General features: G+C 54.0%; 10 protein-coding genes across 16 annotated transcripts; 5 read left to right on the forward strand and 5 right to left on the reverse strand.

Annotated features, from left to right (window-relative positions):
* Positions 1 to 1,892: 1,892 nt before the first annotated feature.
* Positions 1,893 to 4,236, reverse strand: H310_09800 (hypothetical protein). The gene has a single exon (XM_008875962.1). The coding sequence runs from the start codon at positions 4,202 to 4,204 to the stop codon at positions 2,285 to 2,287; it is 1,920 nt and encodes a 639-aa protein (XP_008874184.1). The 5' UTR covers positions 4,205 to 4,236; the 3' UTR covers positions 1,893 to 2,284.
* Positions 4,237 to 6,484: 2,248 nt separating this feature from the next.
* H310_09801 (hypothetical protein) lies at positions 6,485 to 8,774 on the forward strand. The gene is made up of 8 exons (XM_008875963.1): positions 6,485 to 7,015; positions 7,067 to 7,184; positions 7,245 to 7,313; positions 7,379 to 7,450; positions 7,522 to 7,625; positions 7,675 to 7,865; positions 7,912 to 8,101; positions 8,153 to 8,774. Exons 1-8 carry the CDS (start codon positions 6,530 to 6,532, stop codon positions 8,315 to 8,317), a joined length of 1,395 nt encoding a protein of 464 aa, XP_008874185.1. The 5' UTR covers positions 6,485 to 6,529; the 3' UTR covers positions 8,318 to 8,774.
* On the reverse strand, positions 8,741 to 9,680 carry H310_09802 (hypothetical protein). Its single transcript, XM_008875964.1, has one exon. The coding sequence runs from the start codon at positions 9,663 to 9,665 to the stop codon at positions 8,862 to 8,864; it is 804 nt and encodes a 267-aa protein (XP_008874186.1). The 5' UTR covers positions 9,666 to 9,680; the 3' UTR covers positions 8,741 to 8,861.
* Positions 9,681 to 10,148: 468 nt separating this feature from the next.
* On the reverse strand, positions 10,149 to 11,590 carry H310_09803 (hypothetical protein). 3 transcript variants are annotated; one of them, XM_008875966.1, is made up of 3 exons: positions 11,382 to 11,590; positions 11,128 to 11,299; positions 10,149 to 11,084 (listed from the first exon to the last, which is right to left on the reverse strand). In XM_008875966.1, the coding sequence occupies exons 2-3, from the start codon at positions 11,287 to 11,289 to the stop codon at positions 10,182 to 10,184; spliced, it is 1,065 nt and encodes a 354-aa protein (XP_008874188.1). In that variant the 5' UTR covers positions 11,290 to 11,299; positions 11,382 to 11,590; the 3' UTR covers positions 10,149 to 10,181. The 3 variants fall into 3 exon arrangements, with proteins under 3 accessions (XP_008874188.1, XP_008874187.1, XP_008874189.1); XM_008875967.1 differs by having other exon boundaries at positions 10,182 to 11,084; positions 11,128 to 11,314; positions 11,382 to 11,427; XM_008875965.1 differs by having other exon boundaries at positions 11,128 to 11,590.
* Positions 11,591 to 11,702: 112 nt separating this feature from the next.
* H310_09804 (hypothetical protein) lies at positions 11,703 to 13,551 on the forward strand. Of its 5 annotated transcripts, none has more exons than XM_008875970.1 (12): positions 11,705 to 11,746; positions 11,817 to 11,995; positions 12,048 to 12,128; positions 12,176 to 12,301; positions 12,367 to 12,457; positions 12,514 to 12,560; positions 12,641 to 12,698; positions 12,748 to 12,803; positions 12,859 to 12,981; positions 13,033 to 13,143; positions 13,202 to 13,288; positions 13,349 to 13,551. In XM_008875970.1, the coding sequence occupies exons 1-12, from the start codon at positions 11,710 to 11,712 to the stop codon at positions 13,475 to 13,477; spliced, it is 1,125 nt and encodes a 374-aa protein (XP_008874192.1). In that variant the 5' UTR covers positions 11,705 to 11,709; the 3' UTR covers positions 13,478 to 13,551. The 5 variants fall into 5 exon arrangements, with proteins under 5 accessions (XP_008874194.1, XP_008874191.1, XP_008874192.1 ...); XM_008875971.1 differs by having other exon boundaries at positions 11,835 to 11,995; XM_008875972.1 differs by having other exon boundaries at positions 11,703 to 11,746; positions 13,202 to 13,551.
* Positions 13,552 to 13,761: 210 nt separating this feature from the next.
* H310_09805 (hypothetical protein) lies at positions 13,762 to 14,121 on the forward strand. Its single transcript, XM_008875973.1, has 2 exons — positions 13,762 to 13,903; positions 13,959 to 14,121. Exons 1-2 carry the CDS (start codon positions 13,808 to 13,810, stop codon positions 14,067 to 14,069), a joined length of 207 nt encoding a protein of 68 aa, XP_008874195.1. The 5' UTR covers positions 13,762 to 13,807; the 3' UTR covers positions 14,070 to 14,121.
* Positions 14,122 to 14,550: 429 nt separating this feature from the next.
* H310_09806 (hypothetical protein) lies at positions 14,551 to 16,063 on the forward strand. Its single transcript, XM_008875974.1, has 5 exons — positions 14,551 to 14,849; positions 14,904 to 15,084; positions 15,133 to 15,303; positions 15,361 to 15,485; positions 15,542 to 16,063. Exons 1-5 carry the CDS (start codon positions 14,563 to 14,565, stop codon positions 15,711 to 15,713), a joined length of 936 nt encoding a protein of 311 aa, XP_008874196.1. The 5' UTR covers positions 14,551 to 14,562; the 3' UTR covers positions 15,714 to 16,063.
* On the reverse strand, positions 15,486 to 16,211 carry H310_09807 (histone H2B). The gene has a single exon (XM_008875975.1). It carries the CDS (start codon positions 16,201 to 16,203, stop codon positions 15,841 to 15,843), a length of 363 nt encoding a protein of 120 aa, XP_008874197.1. The 5' UTR covers positions 16,204 to 16,211; the 3' UTR covers positions 15,486 to 15,840.
* Positions 16,212 to 16,427: 216 nt separating this feature from the next.
* H310_09808 (histone H2A.6) lies at positions 16,428 to 17,256 on the forward strand (the record flags this gene model as incomplete). Its single annotated transcript, XM_008875976.1, has 1 exon — positions 16,428 to 17,256. One exon carries the CDS (start codon positions 16,428 to 16,430, stop codon positions 16,839 to 16,841), a length of 414 nt encoding a protein of 137 aa, XP_008874198.1. The 3' UTR covers positions 16,842 to 17,256.
* Positions 17,226 to 19,039, reverse strand: H310_09809 (hypothetical protein). The gene is made up of 6 exons (XM_008875977.1): positions 18,825 to 19,039; positions 18,650 to 18,778; positions 18,282 to 18,595; positions 18,149 to 18,235; positions 17,656 to 18,090; positions 17,226 to 17,606 (listed from the first exon to the last, which is right to left on the reverse strand). Exons 1-6 carry the CDS (start codon positions 19,000 to 19,002, stop codon positions 17,313 to 17,315), a joined length of 1,437 nt encoding a protein of 478 aa, XP_008874199.1. The 5' UTR covers positions 19,003 to 19,039; the 3' UTR covers positions 17,226 to 17,312.
* Between the last annotated feature and the right edge of the window lie 3,867 nt (positions 19,040 to 22,906).

Consider the following 22,906-nt stretch of genomic DNA (forward strand, 5'->3'; position numbering starts at 1 on the left):
AAATTTTGGTTTTCCCGCGATAACTCCGGCTCCATTTGTCGTTTGGCCCTGAAACAGGCGGCAATCGATAGAACCAATCAATGCGGTGATTTCGGTGCCAATTTGCGTCAAATTGGAGCAACATTGGCAAAGTTATCGTGAAAATACTAATTGTCCTATTTGAGTGGCGCGGACTGAATATATTCATTTCCTACGACTTCGTCTGGATGAGTTACTTGTCCAAGTTGAAAGGACAGGATGGGCGAGTTGGACTGTCGGTATAAGGCTCCCCATGGACGTACTGCCTGCATGGGCTAAGCCGCGCAGTAACTCGACCCCCAATTCCTTGATGGCGGTCCGTGTCGATCCCCGAGAACGTGAGCACAGTTGTTTGAGCCACTCATTTGGGTTCGGTGTCGTATTTAGCTTGCGACCGTACGCGCCATGCTTGACCATGACCTCTTTGCCCTCGACTGTTCCTCGTCCGTAAAACGCTTCCATGCCGTGTGACGTCCCGTTCAAGTTCAGTTCGATTTGGGATGTCGAGCCGAGGGGAGTCCCACGGCTCCCTATCAAAGAAGTGGGGGTCGCATGGCTGGGATGGAAGCTAGTCCAACGCACTAGCGACGATCGTGATGAAGTCCTTGTTTACAACGGAAACGTCCAAGTAGAATGCTCTCAGTGCTATGTTTCGTCAGCTTGTGGCACGTCTACGCTTGGATCGGCTTCCACGTCGACACGAACGAACGTCGGCTTGCCCTGACATGGCTGAACACAATCCGTAGATAATCCCCTACAGCTTCTTGAGAGCTCGAGTGGGGGCATCTTGCCAGCTCCAACAAGTGGGGTTGTGTCTCGGTTATTCCTGTAGCGCAGGGGTGCAAACCACTTGGAGGTTACGATACGATGGTGATGCGCACCGATGTCCTTGACCCGATGGGCGAGTCGCACCAGAGGTCTCTCCAGGGGATCGACACAATTGAGATGTAGTGTTTATATGCAATAGGGATTTGCATGAATCACCGATGGAATCTCCATGGTGAATCGCTTTTCCGTCGTCGAGGCGACGGGGTTGGATGTCTTGGCATCCACACGGGACGTGAGAAGGTGTTGAAGCCTTTCAGACACAAGTGGGCTCACATGAGCCACCGCGCCGTCAGGTCAGCACAGTTATGTCTGGAAAGCACGTCGGTTCACGTGTAGGTCATTCAGTTGTACTGGAGCATAACCTTGTGACCGCTGCTCCAAAATGAACTCGAGTCCTCGCTTTTGAGCACTACTTTGCAAGAACATCAATATTCTGTTGGTCTGGTGTGGCCATTGATCCACATATGCCATGGGTTCCAGTCAAGTGCCGCAGGTGCACGCAGGGGCGGCAGAGCAGGTTCATGCCAATGGGGGAATGATGGACCTCCGGGTCTCAACACGTGGCCGACGAGCACTGGCACGAGAACGAAGGAATGACTGACATCAGCCGCAGACCCGAGCCAGGTCAGGAACACGCACTCGCGACGGCGACGGGTGCGTTGGCCATTGTTACAATCGGCAACGTCAAGCTGAAGGGCGCGCTCGCGGCGTCCGTGGCTGGAATCTCGTGCGGCTGGCAATGTTTCCAGCCACAGGACTATACGACACGGGATGGTCCACCAGTCGAACCAGAGCGCCTCGAGCAGGATCAGTCCGCCTTGACCGCCTTCTGAGAAGGCCATCGGTGGAGATGAATGCACAGCACAGAACCATGTCTGTCCGGGCGTAGTGCAAATGTTGGGGCGACGCACTGCGCCGGGGGCTCAACAGTTCGGTCATAGAACAACGCTGTCGTACCTCTAGAGCCAAAGGCATTACGAAGATATTACGGGACGTGCTGGTTATGGAAACGCGGGCGCACGGCGGAGAAGACAAGTGGGGGGTTGGGGGGTGCCGCGCCAATTCAATTCATGTTATCAATAGAATGCGGTGCTGCAGTCAAGATCACCAACGGTGCAACAGGACAGATTTGGAGCTGGCCCCTGTCGAGGGCGTTTGACAAGTCCAATGGAAACGAGCATGTCGCGTCGTGGTGGCAGAGTGGCGGCATTGGTTCACGGATGGAGCACGACACTTCCTTGGCCAGCCACTCAAGGCATTGGTTGATAGAGCATAAGGAGCTTGTTCTGGTCCGCACGATCTGAAGGCGAGGCGGGAATAGAGGCGACATTGACGTGGATAGAATCGCTCCGGCCCTCCAGTTGGAGACGTCGGGCTCGAGATGAACCTTGTAGCCACTCGTTGAAAGAGCTACTCTCTCGCGAACACCGAATTTTTGTCAACTTGGTAGATCGAACCCAAATTCGTCGCAGTCGCCGCCGTCGTAGCTGCACGCTTGCGTGAAACAAGCCCAGTCGCACAAATGATCGTGGATCCAGTTGGCCTCACATCCATAGCCACACACTGGGCGGCACGAACCTGAGATCGGGCGGGTGGTCGCGTTCTCACAAAATGGCGAGTTATCGAGCACGACCGTCCGCTTTTGCAGGGCGGTTGGCGTCGTCTTACCCGCTGTTTCGATAGGGTTCCCACTGAGCTCTAGGACGACGTTGCTGCGTTGGGCAATAGCGGGGGGAACTTGTGTAAGTCTGTTCCAGTTCAACCGGACCATTTTTATGTTTGGGAGGTCGCGTGGCGATCCAAACATGTCTGGCACTGTTGTGATCCGATTGAGCTTGAGATTGAGCAGCTCCAAATGCGGCAGCGTCCCGATTCCATCGGGGAGAACTGACAAGTTGACGTTGATGAGGGAGAGACAGATCAGGTGAGACCACGCCTGGACGACTGCCGCTGGTACCGACTCCAGCGGACAGCCCTCGATCACGATGACGACGAGGTGCGGCGACAGAGGCGCCTGTTGCAAAGCGTTTGGAATGACGCGCAGGGCAGTGCTAAATCGAATGGACACGAACGCCACGGACGGCGGCAATGGCCCTTCCCACGTCGATAAGTTTGAGAATAGTACGAGAACTTTGCAAAGTTTTGAAAAGGGGGCGATGGCGTCGGGGGGCAGGCCGTTGGGGACGGCACACCTACTGATTTGGAGGTAGAACAAGCTGGTGCCAATGGCCTGTGGAGAAAGGAGGGGAATGGGGTCGTCGATCCCAAGCTTGACGCAGTTGAGGTTGGCATAGGCGCATTCACATGTGAGGCTCCACAATGGGCTCGATATGGCCAGGCAGTATGGTGGACACTGCGCTCGATAGTTCAGCGCGACAATCATGGCCCCGAGGAGCGCGAGGGACCACCCGACACTGATGACGACGTTGAGTCGAACGACCCAGTGGAACCTTGTCCGCCGAAGGGATAGCCGGGTCAGTGGGGACGTGCGACTTTTCTTGAGCAGCTCGACGGTCGACCGCGACCGGCGCAGCGCGATAAATGTGCCAAGATGCATCCCGATTTTGCACATCAAGTCAAACGCGGACGACGGGACGAGCAGCCGCGTGAGGAGTATCGATTGCGTGGCCCACAGGTTGTCTTGGCCGAGTGTTTGGTCGACGACGACATATCGAAGCAGCGTAAAGACGAGGGAGGCGAGGGGGTGGCCGGTCGACAAGATGAAACTCACGATTGTGTCTGCAAAGTTGAACAGCGTCGCTTTGGTTCGCATGCTCCTTAGAAACAAAAACCACGGCGATGCAAAGCTGTAAAACACCACAACGAGGCCAAACGACAGCATCTTGACCGGCTCGACCGACATGCGAAACATGACGTGGGCTTGATGACTTTGACACACAATCTCCATCAAGTTGAACACGATTACAAGGGTGTCCTGCATATCTTGGCGGTTGCGACGGGCGATGGGTTGTTGGCGTTCACTTATCGACATGAACTCGGAATGCTGCGACGCATTCGAAAGCGGGGCAGGAAGAAGCTTGGTCGCAAAGGAGAAACCCGTCGACGGCCGGAGAACAGGGAAGCACAGCCTCCCGGGGAAGAGTGTGCCCAGGATGGCATGGCAGTGCATAGCTACGAGAAGGCCATAGAATGATACCGTCACCATCGGCGCGTATACGTTGGCCATGGACACGTCGGCTCCGCGGGCAAACACACACACAGCGATCCAAAGGCCCAAGTAGAGGCACACTGTGACGTGCATAGCAAGCACGAGAGCAACGAGGAAGCGATGGTTGTATCGATGGCCACGCGCCTTGAGTCGCCTTCCAAAAGACGGTGCCAAGTGCACCTTGACCATGTGCGAGAGTGGCCTCCAGACTTCGGTGAGTGCCAGTCTAATTATACGTTGGTTTGGAAAACGAATGAACATTCGAATGCATGTAGCTCTGGGAGAGCATGGGCATGTGTGACCCTGTGAATCCTTCGTGACGGTGGAGGGATGGCATGAGACCAAAGTCATGGCAAAACTGCCTCCAAACGCCGCCTAGGTCGCAAAACCTCGTGGCGCAAGGCGACACTCCCTTGCGTTCACATGTTCATGAAGAGCGCACTGATACGGGCCTTCGTGTGCGCTCTGTCTCATGAAGCAAACCATGGACATGATGAGGTTTGTTCTGGTGGTCATTTACCTTGGCACGACTGAGAAACGTCAAGAGGCTGCAGATATCTTCTGTGGTCGCCGCGCTCGTAAAGTTTATTCTTGACGTACAGGCCAGACAGCGTCCCGTTGGGCAGCTCCATCGGGATGAGCAACAAGCATGGATCGGTATGGCAGATGATGGCCACGGCAGCTCCGCCACACGTAGCCTAGACAACTCGCCACCGCAGCCATACACTTCAGCGAAGAAGAAGCGATGGCCCCACCCACAGCGTCAGCGTTGTGCCACTGATTGTACAGCTCCAACTTGTTCAAACACAATTGGGAATCTTTGGTTCAAAAGGTGGGTGGGGCGGCCTCCACGAGCTAAGTAGCCGTCCGAGTGAATGGCTATAGGCGACGACAATGTATGGACAAGGAAGGGGGCGACGAGCGAGAACACCATGCCAACGGCATGGCAACAACCACGGACTGCTGCATTCCCTGCATGGCACATGGAACCATGTCGACGTGTCGAAAGGAAAGACTTCTACTTGCAATGGCCTGGCCATCGAGTGTTGTTTGCCGCCTCTGTCGTAACACGTTGACTCACCAGCTACGACACCTTGCCTGCCCCTGTCGTTTCGATGTGTTCCAATCCTCTCGAGCAAGCGTACGAGCCAGCAGTCACAGTGTCGCCAAGGTGGGTGAATCTCTGAGTTGTAGGTTGTCTGACGAGGGGGCCGACTATTTCACCAAACCAAGCGGAAAGGAATGCATGGGTACGTTGATATGCTTAGAGCGGCAAGAGCACTGCGGCCATCCAGTTCGGAACCAAGATGGCGTCCACCGGTGACTGCTCTATTTGTCCTCGAGCATCCAACGCTCGTTGGGCAGTCAGTCCGAATTTGGCCGACGTGGTGTCCGCGTGGAAGTTCTAAGGCGCGGTCTGCCTCCATGGGGCTGAGCACATTCGATCCACTGGGGCACGGTCATGGCAAACCGTCTTTGGACCCTCTCGTGTGCTCCACACAAGTTCCCATTGCTCATTGCAAGGCAACCTCCACGGACGCAGCCTCGTATTCGATTCTTCTGCTCGATACATCCACGAAGCTTGAGCACTCGTAACCCCTCGGCTGGTCAAACTCGATGCAGCCGGGGCGGATGGGGCGAGGAGGAACAAGTGGATGATGGAGAAGATGGAGCAAGGGTTAGGCTTCACAAGGGAGGAGTGCGGGGCCCTCGGAAACCTGTCCCAAGGTCAGTGGCAAGCCTCCTGAACCCCGGGAATCTATAAAAATGAATGTGAAAAAAACTCCATACAAAGTATGGAAATCAGTTTTCACACTGATTAGAACAGATACTACACTTGATCTTAGCCAAAAGGCCGAGAAGGTATGATTTGATCCTGGACATGGCAAGTCGAATACCTACAACGCTGTCAATATTGTTCCCACGTTTTGTACCGCTTAAAGTACGATTGGACAAGTATATTTTAAGCAAGAGATGTCTCAAGTACGATCATGGTCGTACTTGACATGACCCCTTTCTTGGATGCAATGGACAACTTTCGGCAACGATGGCGGACGTGGGGAGCTCGTGCGACTCCGCCCTGATGCGTGTAACACACGAAGCCTGTCTATTCAAACGGCATGCACGTTGGGTGTTGTCCTCGGTGGCAGAGTGACGCTGTTGAGGACGGTACCAGTAAAGGGGTTGGTGACTTCACATGATGTCGGCCTTGAGACCTTCCTTCGTTGCTTGGAGTTTTCACGGATAAGGGCTGGAAATGGCCAGGTGGGTCAAACGAGGTGCATGGGTTCGGCCAAACAATTCAAGTGCGCTCGCACGATGCACCAAAACGATTTCACACTTGCCAATTGTCCCTTATCCACCTGAGATGTGATTTTAAAATAGTTTGAAATGCATTTGAAATCCTAGGAGGTTTTCCGAAAAATCCGGATATGTCGAACGCGCATTGGTTGGGTTTCAGTCTTGACGGTTGGTGGGTTATCCAAAGGACCGACGACGACGGCAAGGACCATCATGAGCGGCGTCGACATCGAGGCCAATGCCAGCAGCTCCGATGTGATCCGAGAAGGCGACACGGTGGTGTGCTACACAAGCGACGATCGCGTGTTCTTCCAGGAGATCCTGCCTCGCATGACCATTCGAATTGGCAAGGTCCAAATTCCTGTCAAGTGTGTCGTCGGGTTCCCATTCGGCTCGATCTTTGAAGAAAAGGAGAAGACGTTGGTGCCGGTGGAAGGCGGGTTGTTTCCTGACCCGGTCGCGCCGGAAGTGGGCGAGTTCGAAGTGCCCACGAATGACAACCGCAGCTACACCGACACGAACGACTCGCAGAAATTGAGCAACGTCGAGATCGCGGAGCTTCGTGCACAAGGCGTGAACGGGTCGGCGCTCATTGCCAAGCTCGTGGAGAATTCCGACACGTGGGACACCAAGACTGACTTTTCCAAGCAAAAGTACCTCAAGAAGAAGCAGCAAAAGTATATGCCACGCATTCAAATGGTACGTCCTGGCCCTTTGCCGCGTGCTTTGCCCACCGCACGATCGTCGTAGGTCCGTTGCACAGCAATGGCCCTGTGTGACGTGTACCACGTGCGCCAGCCGTCGAAGATTTTGAACTTGCGCTTCGACATCATTGGACAAATCCTGAGTTACGGCAATATCTACGCAGGTACGAGCGTTCGCGTCGAGTTGGCATGAACTCCTTTCATGACACTAAATATTGCTGTAGGCGCTCAAGTGATGGTGGTGGAGACGTGCATGGGGCTCATCACCGGAGCTATTGCCGAGCGAATGCTGGGTACGTGTGTGTGTAGTTGCCCTCCCGCTGCAATGCCCCGCGTCACTGAAACCACTTTCCTTCAGGCCATGGGACCTTACTGGCTGGATACGAAGGGCAACAGCCGTCCGTCGACACGATTCGCCGCTTCAATTTCGGTACGATGTCGTTCATGCGTCGACCAGGCCACTGGCGCAGGGGCGGGCTCCTCATGGCGTGTGCAAGGTAGACCAAGCCGTCAACGACAGCATCGTGTACTTTCCGTTCCATTACATTGGCCAGCTCGACAACGACGAAGCGGCGTTGGTTGCCAAAGAAGCTGCTTTGAACGAAGTACTGAACCGTCGTCGTCCCGCATGTGCGTTCTCACTGTGCCGTGCAGGAAGAACAGCCGTCGGAGGACGTTTTGGAAGCCCGCAAAGCGGAAGTCGCAGCCCGCATTGCCATGTACACGGAAGCCGAACAGAAGAAATACCTGGCCAAAAAGGAACAACGCAAGCTCAAACAGCGCCAAGCCAAGCCGAAAAAAACACCCAGCGACATTCGAGCCCTCTTGCGCGCACCTTCCGATAGGTATGCATGTCCTGTATTGTAACAGGGCTCACGTGCTGCTGGCTAGCTTGGTGATTGTGACCCACTACGATCCGCTGGTGGTGCTTCTCCAGTTGTTGCCCCGACTCGGCCTTTCGCGGCCGTTTGTTGTGTACTGCGAATACCTTGAGCCTCTCGCGACGGCATTCGATGCGTTGCAGCGCATGGAATCCATAATCAATCTGCAATTGAATGACACGTGGACGCGGGAGTACCAGGTGCGTACACGATGCATAGTTTTGCCGAAAATTGACGGTGGCGTTGTGTAGATCCTGCCGGGTCGCACGCACCCAGAAATGACGATGAGCGCCGGCAGCGGCTACCTCCTCTCGGGCATCAAAGTCGAAGCCACACCGCCGCCGCCGCACTTGGCAGACTTGAAGGTGCTTCCTCGACGCACCAACGGCCCCAAGAAGCCGCGAACACGGGATTAAGAATCATTCAAATAGAAAGCATTGTCCACGTGGCCATGAGCCCGCCCTACTCAAGGTCACAGCTCTTGCCCTGCGAAAAAGCGAGTTGGGTTCCTGAGCCGCGAGAGACTGTACGAATTGGCTGAAGTGGTTCGGCCACGCGGCGGATCACGGTCTCTGGGACGCCTGGACGGGCGAAGCGCGGTTGAGGTGCTGCGCAGAACACAATCCAGTCCCAGCGAAGCCATCGACAGCCTGTCCAGCACAACCCTGTGGTGGTGTTTGGTGCGAGCTCCTCCACATCGCTACCGCAGCCGCCGAATTCGACGACCAACATGTACAACATGATGGCCAACCTATGGAGCAATGCAGGTTCGTACCACAGAGTCAGGATGTGCAGCGGCTAGAGGTGGCATTCCATGGCCTTGCGAGGGCCCAAGGCAGCTCGAGTGTGAGTAAAAATATGTTTGTTAGCTTGGAAACTCCTCCACGCTAGTCGTGCCATTGGCGGTAGCTAGGAAGACTCGACGCTTGTCGGGCGATTGTAGTGGGGTGCTGTGGGGAGCTAGTATGCTGTGGGGAGGCACTGCGAATACCACTTGGACTCCACCTTGCACGTAGTGCCAACTTGGCACTCGGTGGGGCCGGTCCAGTACTGGCCGCCGCATTGGCCGTAGGTTGGAATGCCGGGGAGGTCGGGGATGGGTACGCACTGGGAAAAGTACTCGCTTTGAGCGCGGCAGTAGAACCCTTGGACGCAAACGGTTTGCCCAGCCCACTTGAGCCCCCCACATTGGGCATACGGTCCCAAAGCTGGGCCCCTGGCTTCCAAGTACGTGGCAGTGTAGAGGGCGTTGATTTCGTCGATAGTTAGGTTGGTAAGGAGGCCATCTTCGTTGTGAAACCCAATCGTGTCGTCGTCATCGTCGCAGTCCACCGGGTCTTGCGCCAACGACGGCGCAACCGAGGTAGTGCTGGCACGTGTCGGTGCAGTTGTCGGTGCACCTGTCGACGCTGGATTGGGAAAGCAGTGGCTGTAGTAGTCATTGACAACAACGCAGGTCGAATCGTCGACACAGTCCACTGGACCTCGCCAGGCCAGCCCTCCGCACTGACCGTACAACCCGACGCGAATGGAGGCGGGCTTGGGGACACACAGCGACAGGTACTGGGTCACTTCTTGGCACGTGAAGGTAGGGTCGATACAGCACACGCCATGGGGCCAGTGTTGTCCATTGCACTGGCTAAAGTTGGTGGCGCACCCTTGCGACCGCTGCTGCGCGCCGGGCGACGCAGGGTCCGACGATGCCAGGACCGTCATTGCTAGAGTCGACACCACCGCGAGAGTACGCACCGGGCGCGATAGCATTTTCGTAACTTGGTGGGAATGCAGATATGGGCGGTGCATGACGCAAGCCACGAGTTTCGCCGACTATAAATAGGACCAGACAAACCCAACCGACCGATGCCAACTCCACGCGAGACACGGTGATGCGATGTGCGGGAACGTTCGCGGAGAACGTGAGAACAGTCGTTGAGGGGCCATGGCTTGGATCTGCTGACGCTTCGCGCGGACGTTTGAGCTTGTCGTCGTGCTGTCTCGAGTCGCGCGACTGTGCGGACATCCGTTGCCTGCCCACCAGCATACTTTTATGACGCCCTGAGCGTTTGAATGGAGCGAGTACCTCCTGCCCTTGTTTTTCAACCGGGAGCTTTCTTGCACTCGTTAAGTTGTGTGCTGGTCCATGTGTAGTTAGCTCCTGCATGGTGCAGGATCCTAGCCGAGCTCGTCCACTCTGCCTTTGTAATTTGTCGTGTGCTCTTTAGTGTGCACCGCCACTGGGGGTATACATACAGGAGAAAACTGGATTCGGCAAAGTATAACTTAATAACGTCGAGTGGTGTTGCCAGTCGGCACTTGGGTGAGTGGGTTGGCGCCCGCCGACGACACTGCCGAGTGGTTGCGCGATCGAATGGAAATGAGTTTCTTGGACAGGTTCTGGTGCTGGAGTTGCTTGAGCTGGTCCATGGCGATCCTCGCGTGGTCGTGGAGGACGCCGCGTAGGTAAGCGAAGGATGCGGGGTTGCGAGGCTTGAGGTCCATCACACCGACGCATCCCACGTGTTCGCCGATGGCCATGTCCACCAGCGGCGCCGCGCCGCAAAAGTGTGCCTGGTCGATCAATGGATTCCAGCACGTCGGACGCGGTTCGGCCAAGAACAGGCGAAGAAGCGCAGAGCTGTCTTTGCCTGCAGGGTTGTGGGGGCTTCCTCGCTGCGCCAAAATCCGGAACGAAGTTCCCGATCGCTGAAGGATGACGCCGTAGCTGCATTGCGTCGCCAAGCAGAGCCTATTGAGCGTATGGTCGAGTTGGTCTGGCTGACGACCGGCGCGAGCAGTCGCCGGTGTCGAGAGGACGCTGATAGGGGAGATCGCTGGCGCTGTCGTCATTGCTGGCGGTAGGCTCACGGAGCCATCCAAGACGACTTGTAGGCCAGTACTGCGCCGCCTGGTCTGTCGTTCGTGGCAAAGACTGCTTTGTGTCGATTGCAACGGGTGGTGATGGTGGTCTCTGTCGCCGTGCTGAAAGGAAGACGCTGTGATGGACGATCCGAGCGGCGACATTGGTTTCTGCCGAAGACAAGCACCGGATGACGACGACTTGGGATGCTGGCTCGCAGCTTGTTGCTCGCAGCACCACACGCACACGGTGGTGAGGGCGACGCCGACCCACGGGATGCGGACGTAGCGCAGCTGTAGGCACTTGAAGCAGTAGATCTCACCGCACTAGCACAACTCGTCAAGACATAGAAGGAATGACGCCACGCACCACGCGACAGTGGTGTTTGCGCCGGTAGAGCGTCCGGAACTTTTTGACGCATGCGTTGCATCGGTCGCATTGCGGGTCTGGTTTCCAAACATCGACAGGAATTCCACGAAGGATGTCGATCCCGACGAGGTCTTCTTCGTTGAACACGTGCATGTGGCGCATTTGGGTCCAACTACGTGTGGCACGACTGGATCAATAGATGGTTACAAGGGCAGGCCTGTGCTACGACGTTTGCCAGCGTGGGTGCGACTCACTGGATGGGCAAGAGCCGCTCTCCTGCGTAACCACGGTCGGCGCAAGTGTCCGGCACCTCCGAGCTTATCCCTTGGAGGCAGAGGGGGGAGTGGCCATCTGGGTTTGTAAGCGCAAGGCACTGGGCTGATGGACCATGCAGTCTGGGTTACCGCGAAGCCAGCAGGCCACCGAGATCGATACACGTGGTAGAGGTCGGCACTGGCTACACAGTCATCAAAATTGTGGCAACTTCCACAATACTCACCCAACTCATATCTCACCTCAAAAAGTTTGGTGAGATATTTCTTTCCTTGCAAGCCGACGACGGTTTCAACTTGGCATGGCAACATGCACCGCGCGTCCGAGCCGTACGTGCTGCGAATTGGTACGGCGGTGCGTCCGCCCCACGGGGCTTAGGACTATCACCGTTTTACGTAAATGTTTTAAACATGAAGCATCCGTGCGTGATGTAGATGGAAGGACGTTCCCGGTCTATGTCATGGACGGCACTGGCGATCAACGGATGAAGGTGACGATTGTGTCGGTCTCGACACGAACCGAGCACGTCCTGCACGTGCCAGAGACCGCTGTGTCCATCCTGGCGTCGGCGGCGAAGTGCGATGTCACGTCAGATGTACTCGTTGGGGACTTGATTGTCCGTTGTCCCATATGTACTGACCACGTAGAGCTTTAAAGAGTTTCTCGTTGGCCACATTTGCCTTCGAAAAGATGAGCGAACCACCAAGGATACGTTCGTGCTTGGCCAAGTACGCGAGGTATCGACGGCATGTACTTGACTTGAGCTTGTTGCTAGACAAGATTCGTGGAGAGGCCCTTCGACGCCACCCACCTTCTGGTATCGGATGTTGCGGAGACAATGCCCCGCCGAATGGTGGCCGACTTGAGCGAAGTCCTTCGCCAGCTCAGCGACCAGCGATGTGTACGCTGCACTCTCTCCTCGTATGGACGCTTTGAGCTCATGCGCATACACGCACTCCATTCTAGTTTCAAGAACGGCAGATCTGGAGCAACCAGCAACTGTTTGACGCGATAGTGAACGGGTTCGAGCAGCTGCACCTCCTCGCCACACACTGCAGTACGAACGTCCATGCAACGCAGGCAACGGCGCCACCCTTAACTAGCACGTGCCAGTGCAACAGGAGGCAGTCGTGGCCAAGTTAGTGAAGGATGTGGACAAGGTACTCGTCACCAACACAGAAAGATCACTTGTCCATGATGCTAGCGAGGTCACGCGTGCACTGCTAACGCGCATGGATAGTGGAAGGCTGCGGCGATCGAGCGAACTCGGCGAACCGACTCCGCGCTGCACGAGCACCGTAAGTAGGGGATATGGTATTCTCATGGCCGCTTCATGACGGCACGTAGAGCGGACATTGGATCAGTTGGAAAGTTTTGCCATGTCCACGCAGCAAACGATCCGAGTACACGTGCATAAACTCAAAATCACAGGCTAATGGGAAGATCTGACTGGCGCAGACATTGGATAGCCAAATCCACGATCACTCGACGGCTATGACTGCAATGCGGCAAGACCTGGAGAGCGCATGGAAGATGCGGCAACAGACGATGGAATTGGAGGCCGAGCGATCTCGGAAGGAGGTGATGCCGAGGTTGGCTATTCCTTTCGCACTTGACGGCTGTGTCGTGCAGTGGAGTGACTTTCGCATGGACAACAAGCGCCACATGGAACGGATCAAAGATGCGTTTAGCTTGCTCAACGAAGCGCAATCCAGGACGTCCAAGCACGTGACGAATGTCGCTGTACGACCCCCGCAACATGTCATGCGAAGCGAATGAATGGCTCAAAATATGCACATAGGGCGAAGTCAGCGAGTTAGGTCGTTTTAAGGAGCACGTCGCTCACAATGGCCAACTGCTTGCCGAAGTCCGGCAAGCCTACGTTGAGGTAAGTCACCATCCGTTCGTCAAGGATCATGGGCACTGCGTGAAGGAGTTAATGCGGTAGCTCCTGCCGAAGGTGCATGACATGTACGTCCTTGAAAGGAAGCGGCAAGCCATAGCGGCCGTGCAGACCTTGTCCCATGTTGATGCACCACAGTCGAAGGAGGATATGCTTGTACACTTCTTACACTAAATAGGCCCTATTCTTGGATTTCAATTAGTGTAAGGTCTTTTATTGGCATCAATGTAGTTCTGGGTCGGCAAAACAATAGCTTGCCAACGTTTCGCGGTCTGAAGTCGCTCGATGCGTCGTTTTGTTAATTGATACGCGGCTCTGGTGCTGCTCATCGTGCACCAGCGACCTCCGCAAGTGCTTTCGCTTTAGGAGACTACGTCCTTCATCATTAAAATGTCCAAGAGTTTTCATTCTGCTCTCAAATGTTTCGAACGACGTTTGAAACGAATTTGTTCGGTTATCCGGAAGGTCAGCAGCACCACATTTCGAATCGATCCACGTGGCCCGATGGCGAATCCGTCGACCCCCGCTAAGCTCCGTCTCCGCAGCGAAAAGCACTTGAGCAACATCACGAAGCGTGGCAACGTTCCTGCGAGCACAAGGGTACGATGAGCACTCGTTTAGTCTTCATTCTGGCAGGACCTTATGCTACTTCTAGGTGTCGCATGATGGATACAAAGTTGGCCCCGTCCTCCTCGGGTTCCTCTTCTTCCTTGTTGTAGGATCAGCGGTTCTCGAAGTCCTTCGGGCGTCTCAAATTGGCCTATAAACTTCATCGACTGAACCTTGTAATATCATGTCTATCTTCATGCCAACATAAACTCGTGACAATGCGATGTATCTGCACAACGCCAACGTGAATTCATACGTCTCGCCAGGTTTGGGGTCCCTTCTCTTGAGCTCACTGGAAATCCTCCAACACGTTCAATATGTGGATCAAGCATTGCTGTGAACATCACAACCTGCACCTCAGCGACCACACACCTTGTAGGTCAAGTCCTCCCATGAAGCACGATGAGGCGGGGTTATGTGACGTCCTTTTCCATTGCTGACCTTACCAGCTCCCAGGAATCCCATCATCGTGTGCATTCATGGAAGCCATCCCTTTCTTGCATGCACGGACGTCGCCGGTCTCCGCAGTCGGTGATTTGATCACACCAGACGACTTCCTTCGCTTTGAGAACTCAGTTTCCGGATAACGGAAACTTATCCGAAATTCTGAAAGATCACCAAACTGATCTTTCTCCAAACCGTTTCACGCAATGTTGTGGGCCCGCGCGGCGCGCCACCACCGCCGCTCGTTCTCGGTCCGGGAATTGTCAGTCTCGTCGAATGCGCTGCGGTTCCTTATCGTTGATGGATACTCCCCTGAAGGACGGGTGGAGCTGACAAAGAGCGGCGCGAGTGTCGCGTCGGAGTTGTACAAGCGCATGCTTTCTGAGAGCGCGGACGGGCTTCCGACTTCGTTCAACGTGCTCTTTCCATCGGATGGTCCTTTTGAAAAACCCGACCTCCACAAATACGATGCCGTCGCATGGACTGGATGCAGGTGCGCTCGCGTTTCCCTCGTCAAAGTAGTCGCTGACACGATTGCCGACCGTAGTTTGACTGTACACGATACACTTGACGACCGCGTAACTCGGCAGCTGGAACTCGCTAAACAATGTTATGCACATGGCATTCCGCAGTACGGAAGCTGCTGGGCAGCGCAGATCGCTGTCGTTGCAGCGGGGGGCGTCGTCTCCAAGAACCCTCGTGGACGCGAGATGGGATTGGCACGAAAGGTGACGGGAATTCCCTTCATCATGCAAGATCTGATGAGTTCTGCTTAGATTTCGCTAACGCCAGAAGGCCGCGGACACCCCATGTTTGACGGAAAGCCCTCTGTGTTTGACGCCTTCACGAGTCATTATGACGAGATCACACACCTCCGTCCTGGAGGGTTGGTACTGTGTGGGAATGCCTTCACGTCGGTCCAAGCTGTCGCTGTCCGCCATTTGAAGGTGCGAATGTGAACTCGTATGCAGTCAGGACATGATTGCGACGGAAATATGCGGCAGGGAGAGTTCTGGGGGCTGCAATACCACCCGGAATACGACTTGCGCGAGATCGCCAGGTTGATTCTTGCGCGGAAGGAACGCCTGGTCAAGTACGGCATCTTTCGATCCCTTGAAGATGGAGACAAGTACGAAATCACCATGGCTGTCGTCGGATATTTTTCATTGTCGTCAACTCGTTTAGATACGTTGCCGAGCTGGAAGCACTGTATGATGACCCATCTCGCAAGGACATTGCGTGGCGGCTGGGCTTGGACTCGGATGTCTTGAACGAGACTGTACGGTACACGGAGAGTCGCAATTTCATCAAGCATCTTGTGATCCCCTACAAGTTGTCGAAGCAGGTCTTGAAGTGAGATGGCACGAAAAAATACGATAAAACTTTCTGTCTGAGTGGGTGGTGTTGAAAAACACCAAATGAAGAGAGGCATCCACTGCCTTGGTTGGGGACGATCGTGGGGCATGCCCTGAATGGAAGTTGATTTAAGCCGACGACGTAAACTTGGTCACAGCCTTCGTGCCTTCCGACACGGCGTGCTTGGCCAACTCGCCGGGAAGCATGAGACGCACGGCGGTTTGAATTTCGCGAGACGACAAAGTCGACTTCTTGTTGTAGCGGCTGAGCTTGCCAGCTTCCGACGCGATGCGTTCAAAGATATCGTTGATGAACGAGTTCATGATGGACATGCCGCGCTTGGAGATGCCGGTTTCGGGGTGCACTTGCTTCAACACCTTGTAGATGTAGGTCGAGTACGATTCAACACGCTTGACCTTCTTGCCTTTACCCTTGCCTTCGCCGGCCTTCTTCGGGGCCTTTGCGGATTTCTTGGAAGGAGTCTTCGCCATCTTGGTGGTGTTGGCAACAATGGAAATTCAAAAATGACATGGACGCAAATCGTTCGACTTGCCGCTCATTTGTGGCGCGAAAGTACATGATTTGATTGGCTGAATCCATGAAACGCAATTTGATTGGTGGAATCTCAAATTCCACTCTCTGATTGGCGGAATTTTTCCCAACATTTTCCCTCCTTCCTACCGTGTCATTTTTCAATTTGAATTCAAGCACAACAATGTCTGGCAAGGGTAAAGCTACTGGTGGTCGCGGCAAGAAGGGCAAGACGTCGTCCCGGTCGTCCAAGGCCGGTCTTCAATTCCCCGTTGGTCGTGTGGCTCGTTTCTTGAAGAAGGGTCGCTTTGCTCAACGCATTGGTGGTGGGGCCCCCGTCTACCTTGCTGCTGTCTTGGAATACCTGTGCGCCGAAATCTTGGAATTGGCTGGGAACGCCGCTCGCGACAACAAGAAGTCTCGTATTATTCCCCGCCACATCCAATTGGCGGTCCGTAACGACGAAGAACTCAACAAGTTGTTGGGCGACGTCACCATCGCGTCCGGTGGTGTCTTGCCCAACATTCACAACATCTTGTTGCCCAAGAAGTCGGCTACTGAAGGCAAGATGACCAAGGCCGACAAGAAGTCTGCTTAAATGTGCACGTCATCTCCTTTCATCAAGTCGTGTCGGCAATGTCGATCGACGTTCATTCCCTGGCTTTTTTCAAAGCCACCCTTCTGGCGAGAACCACATCGATCTCCTTTTGCATGCCTCAATCGCTTGTCAACTCAGGACCGTCCAAACTCTTCCAAAGCGCTGTGTTGACTGGAGTTCCGCCATTTATTATTGTGAAGTGGAGAATGCCACGGTAAGATGTTGAAGCGAGGTTATGGTCGATTTGATTGTAGGCATGTCGGAAGCTAGCTGCTGAAGGACAGTTCTTACGATGGAGACTGGTCCGTCCATCATGCAATGTCACCGTGTTCAAGCTTGGCCAGTCGTGCCGCGATGAGTCGCTAACTCTACTCGAATGCGTGGCGAGTGGAGGATTCAACGGGAACGAGGAGATGGCAGATCCATCGATATCGCATTACGGCACGTCCATTTCAGAGTCATCGTCTAACGCTACAGTGCCAGGGACGTCCACGACTTCTGGGGCTCCATCTTCTTGAGCTTGATCGGGCTGATGGAGATTCCTAACGACCTGCTTGTGCTGCTGGAAGTTACCGTGGCAGTGCTAGGTTTCACATGTGCCAAGTGGACAGTCTGTGGGCGCGTCGGGGGCGGTGAAGCCGTCGCCTTGGGTGCTTCCGACGTGCTGATGGCGTAGGGAGGGGGTGGCGGTACTGGAGGGAGCTGAATCGTGTATACATCGCCCACACAGAGCCCATCCCGGCCGCACCCACCAAAGATCATCATCTACATCACGACGATGACGTTTCTGTCAACGACTCGTCCATGACCCAACCTGAGTGTCCCACGTAAACATAGCGTGCCGCGTGCGCGGTGGAATTGGATCGAGCGCAGTCAGCGTCGACCATCGATGGAGCTCGAGATCCAAACAGTGAATGGCTGGGTCGTTGTACCCTCCAGTCGCGGTGACTCCCCCGAAGCAGAACAGGACGAGGGGATTTTGCGGGTGACTGGTCAAGACATGGCCGTATCGAGCAGATGGCGCCGTGCCGGCTAGCGTCGGCGTCGTCCAGTTGTACCGATGGAGATCAAGGACGTGGACTGTGTTGGATGCAAAGCCCGTGTCGGGTGGGGAGAATTCAATCTTGAGGCACTTGCGATCGACAACGATCTCCTTGGTCGATTTGGAAGATTTGTGGCGGAGCGCTTGCATGATGGTATGCTTCTTCGCGGACGACTGCCCTCCAAACACGACGATCGTGTTTTGAACCTAGGGAGAGCCCTATCATGGCAAGGAAGCTAGCATCATGGATGATGGAGGAACGCACGACGGCGGCGGCGTGCTGCGCGCGAGGTTCAGGGATGGCGCCGGTCATGGTCGGCTCATGCCAGCACATGGCTTTCAAGTCGAGCCGCTAGTTGTGTCATCATCATGACAAAGAACATTGACAAAACACGCACCTGCAAGTCGCCAAAATACGAATCTTTACCATACATTCGATCAGGCCCCGACCCGCCATAGAGGTACAGCGAGTGTTCGTGAACGACGATGGAGTGGCCCCGCCGCGGAAGCGGCAGGAAGTTCACGCGGCCATTGACACCAGCGCACGACACGACGCCGCGCCGCCACTCTCGCGTCCGCAGGTCCAATATGTTGAGGTCCCCCATGATGTTCTTTTGATTCAATCCTTCTTCGGGACCCTGTCCTCCAAAGCACCACATCTCATGCTCGTACAACGCGCATGCATGGCCATAGCGCGGCGGTGGGATCTTCCCTGAGAAGAAATCGGCTTGTGAATGCGTGAACGATGGAGCGATCGAGTGTATACCGAAGCAGTCGAGGTCGCTCCACTGTTGCGTACGCATGTCGTACTGGATAAGGCTGTTGGATCGGTGGCCGCTGTCTTCGAACCCTCCAAAGAGGTACAGGATGCCGTCGTGAACGCCACCCGCAGACCCTGTCGCATTACGTCAGTGAAGTTGAGCGAAGTTGGAGAGGGAGACCTTGTCTTAGTCGCGGGCGATGCGCGTATTTGTTTCGATTTGGTATTAGAGACCATGGAAGGTGCTCCAACGGTACACGAGCAGGTGGGGGGGCTTCTGGTTGTGCTGTTGCAGTCAGTACCAGCTCTTCCTCTGCGCTGGTCATGCGGATGCGCCGCACTCGGATCGGCGACTGCATCCGATGATTTCTCCGCGCGGCCGTACGAAACGGTTTCCCTGTTGAATTTTGTAACGGTTCCAACGAGACTGGAATTAGTGTATGGGCTCGTAGAAAATTTCGAGCAGAATGCAACGGAGCATGGTCGATCCGGCGAGCCTCCGTGCACCTGATCAATGCCGAGGCGTAGCTGACCACGTCTGCCGGCATGCAGCCGACGCTTGGTTGTATGCAAGCGTACCACAAAGCGACTGAGTGCTGTGGTGGTAGGGGTTTTGGACACAGTCGTCTGGACCTCTGGCGAATGTCCCGCCAAGGATCATCACGAGCAACCCCCAGCCATCTCACCCACATGAACGACGTGCGTGCGGTTCGGCATTGCGAGAGTAGGTCAGGAAATTCTCGGGCACAATGTAAAGGCGAGCAGTTGCAAGCACAGATATGTCATAAAGTCGATTGGGTGTGCTAGAAGCACAGCAAAAGTGGTTCATTCGACTTGGCTAGGAATTCTTGCGCGCGGGCGAACGTGATAGCGACGATCGCCGACGAGGGGACCTCGAGCGCGATGTCTGGGATGCACCAGATCCCATCGGTCTGATACGAATGCGCCGCCCTTCAAATTCAGTATCGTCAAGTTTGCGCACGACAGCATCGACATCGCGCTGAGTCGCCAGCTCGACAATCCTACAACAACACGTGAGCATTCGAGATGGAGTCCACCGAGGTCGTACGCATTGTCGCCATCCATGTCACAAAAGGTTACGTCGCCCACTTTGTGCACAAACTCCTTGACATCGCGCCAGTCGACCCTTCGAGAGAGGCCGGTAATCTTAACTTTTAGGGAAGGCCGAGAGTCCCGTCGTGGAGAGCGTGCTTTGTCACGGTCTACAGGAGAGATCAGCACATTGCCTTTACACAACGCTATTGACGTACGAGCAGGAGAAGCGTCGCGGCGACGGTCTCTGTCGAAACTGCCGCGTCTGTCGTCGTGGCGATCCCGGTCATCCTTCCCACCTTTTCGAACACCGCCGCGAGCGAGTTGCACGCGCACCCGCTCCCCCAACATATCCGTTCCGTCCATGTCACTGATGGCGTCGTCGGCATCACGAGGGTCCTCGAAATCCTGCAAGTCTGTGTCAGTATTCGCTCAAGCGCAGGTCACACACCACAAAGGCAAACCCCGGTGGGTTTCGCGCGATCCAAACATTCACGATCTTGCCAAAGCGCTGGAAAGCTTCTTCCACATCTCTGTTTGTGGCAGTCTTGGGAATGCCGCCCACATACACGCGGACGCCGCCGCTCATTTCAAGCGCTTGGCACCGCTCAAACAGGAACTGTGTCGAATGAAATGTCCGGATAAGAATCGAAATTAAATGATTTTTCTATTCAGCCACCGATATCTCAACAGCAATGGGCGTCGCTGGCGTGTCGAGGTCGCGAGCATGGCGCGGCGAGGCTTCAATCGCTACTGGTCCCATCCCCCATACTGGATGCAATCGGCCACTCCGGCAGCGGAGCGTTTGGTTCCATCGCATCATGCTTGCAGAGGAACTACCGGTAGTACGGCAAGTCAGTGAAGCGATGACGACCCATCATCGACGAGAGCAGTCAAACTGCTCAATCTACGAAGAACAGATATCTCGCCACCGTGCATGATGCAATGTAGACCTTGTTCCTCTTTCGTTTTCGCACGAGCAACATAATGCAGAATCCACGGCCTGCATAAAGATCTGGCGCGACAAGCCGTCGACGACACATGAAAGCATTATCTGCATAAACCGACAGATTCGTTCGCCAATCGAAATTCAGTGACATTAATTTTGACGAATACGACATGATTTTAGCACCACCGACAATTATTTTCCATGTGCTGTGACGTTTAAATTTGAGTCCACTATACCGTCTGAAAATATAGGCGCACCTCAAAATTTTCACGTTATCAAGTATCTGTAAGGATAGCGGTTAAAGCCGATATGTAGTTCATGCAGTCATATTCTCAATCGGCAGGGTACAAAGTGATTTGGGATGAAGCCATTTCAGTAAAGAGAAAATTGTCATCGTCAACATTTGGGCTGAAAAGAAATAATACACGCGCTTCATAATAGGAGCAAAAGTGTCCATTTTATCATGTAGAAGCGCGCTTTCGACTCTAGAACGTAGAGAACGACATCGAACGACACCCTGGCCGTGTCAATACCTAATTGTTTTCGAAGACATGCCTCGGGGCAAATGTATCACCGACGAAGAGAAAGGTCAAACTTAAGCCTTTCGCAAGCGTCAAAAGAGCTGTCGGTGGATTGCAAAAGCAATCAACCGAAGCGACGAGCTTGTGCGAACGTAAACGTCTCTTCAGAATCTCGACCAACCAAGCCGCAAGAAAAGCCAAGAAAAACGTTGTATCCTCACCAGCCGCGAGATCCGACGCATTTTCAGGCTTGCTATACGCAAGCAAATTTCGTCAAGGCAAATTTCTACAGCACTAAGTGGTAAAGTAAGTCAAACTACTCTCCTAAATTTGTTACGTGCGTCCAATGTCGCTAAGTACATGAAACGCCGATCCTGACCGCTCCTAACAAGCACAAATATACCGAGTCTACTTTGCCAGTCGATACCTTCGCAAGGCCGCAGAATCGAAAGCGACTAAATTTACCGACGAAAGGAAGTTCAACCTAGACGGTCCAGACGGTTTTCAGTACTGCTGGCGTGACCTCCGGCATGACAAACAAACCATCTACAAGCGTATGGGCGGTGGTGGTTCTGTTATGGTTTGGGGAGGGGTAAGCTTCTACAACAAGGCGAAGCTAGCTATGCTAGACGGTCGACAAGTCTCTGTGAGTATCAAGAATCGCTGCAATGGTACCTGCAACCTATCATGCGTAAATCGTCGGTCCTTCCCGAGCCGACCCCCCCTATGTTTCAACAAGGCAATGCCAGTATCCACCGATCTCACTCGACATTGGACTACTTCGAAGGCATGCCATGGCCAATTATGCAGTGGCCTGCGAAAAGTCCTGATTACGGCCCAATCGAGCATGTTTGGGGCGTTATACCCCGATAAGTCTACGCTAACGGTCGTCAGTTCGAAACAAGGGCTGAATTGAAGCTACAATTCTCAAGTCATGGGCTGAGGTCGATCAGTCATACTTGGCCAAGTTAGCTGAGGGTATGCATACGAAAACGGCCCAAACAATCCTTTGCCGGGGCAATAGCATTGATATATAGTCATTTTAACGAAGTGCGTCTATAATTTCTTTTCATACCGAGTTTTGACGATGACTCTTTTCTCTTTACTGGCATGGCTTCATCCCAAATCACTTTGTACCCTGCCGATTGAGAACATGACTGCCTGGACTACGTATCGGCTTTTACCGTTATCCTTACAGATACTTGATAAGGTGAAAATTTTGCGGTGCTTCTATAATTTCTTTTCAGACTGTAATTTGCCCACAGTGACAAATGTGTAGACTTGCTCACGCCGATTCGACATATGCGTTCGTCCAGCAAATCAACCAGGGTCAAGGCCTTCGAACTCCTGACAACTGAAAGCAATAGCCACCTTGTTGATTCTGTTCAAGGACGCAAACTTTTCCTTGATAATATCGTTCTCCATGGAATCGATTCATTTAACTTTTGATTCAATGATTTTTTCAACACGTGGTTGATGATTGGCTAAAATATGTGTCTTATGTCGAGTTTGTTATCCAATCAGAGGATTTTTATTGGTGTCGAAAACTCGTCTGCAAAAATCAGGAAAATGCAGCGTTCCGCGCTTTGGATTTTTTCTACCTTAGGCAAATCTGGTTCTAAATATGGAGCACCCCTTGACATAAACTTCACGAAGATCATAGTTTAGTTGAGTAGTTGCCAACGCAGGCTACAGCCTTTCAATCACATCGTCATCGTCGTCATCGTCGTCATCGTCGTC

Source organism: Aphanomyces invadans (assembly GCF_000520115.1).
Source record: "Aphanomyces invadans strain NJM9701 unplaced genomic scaffold supercont1.23, whole genome shotgun sequence".
Lineage (NCBI taxonomy): Eukaryota > Oomycota > Saprolegniomycetes > Saprolegniales > Verrucalvaceae > Aphanomyces > Aphanomyces invadans.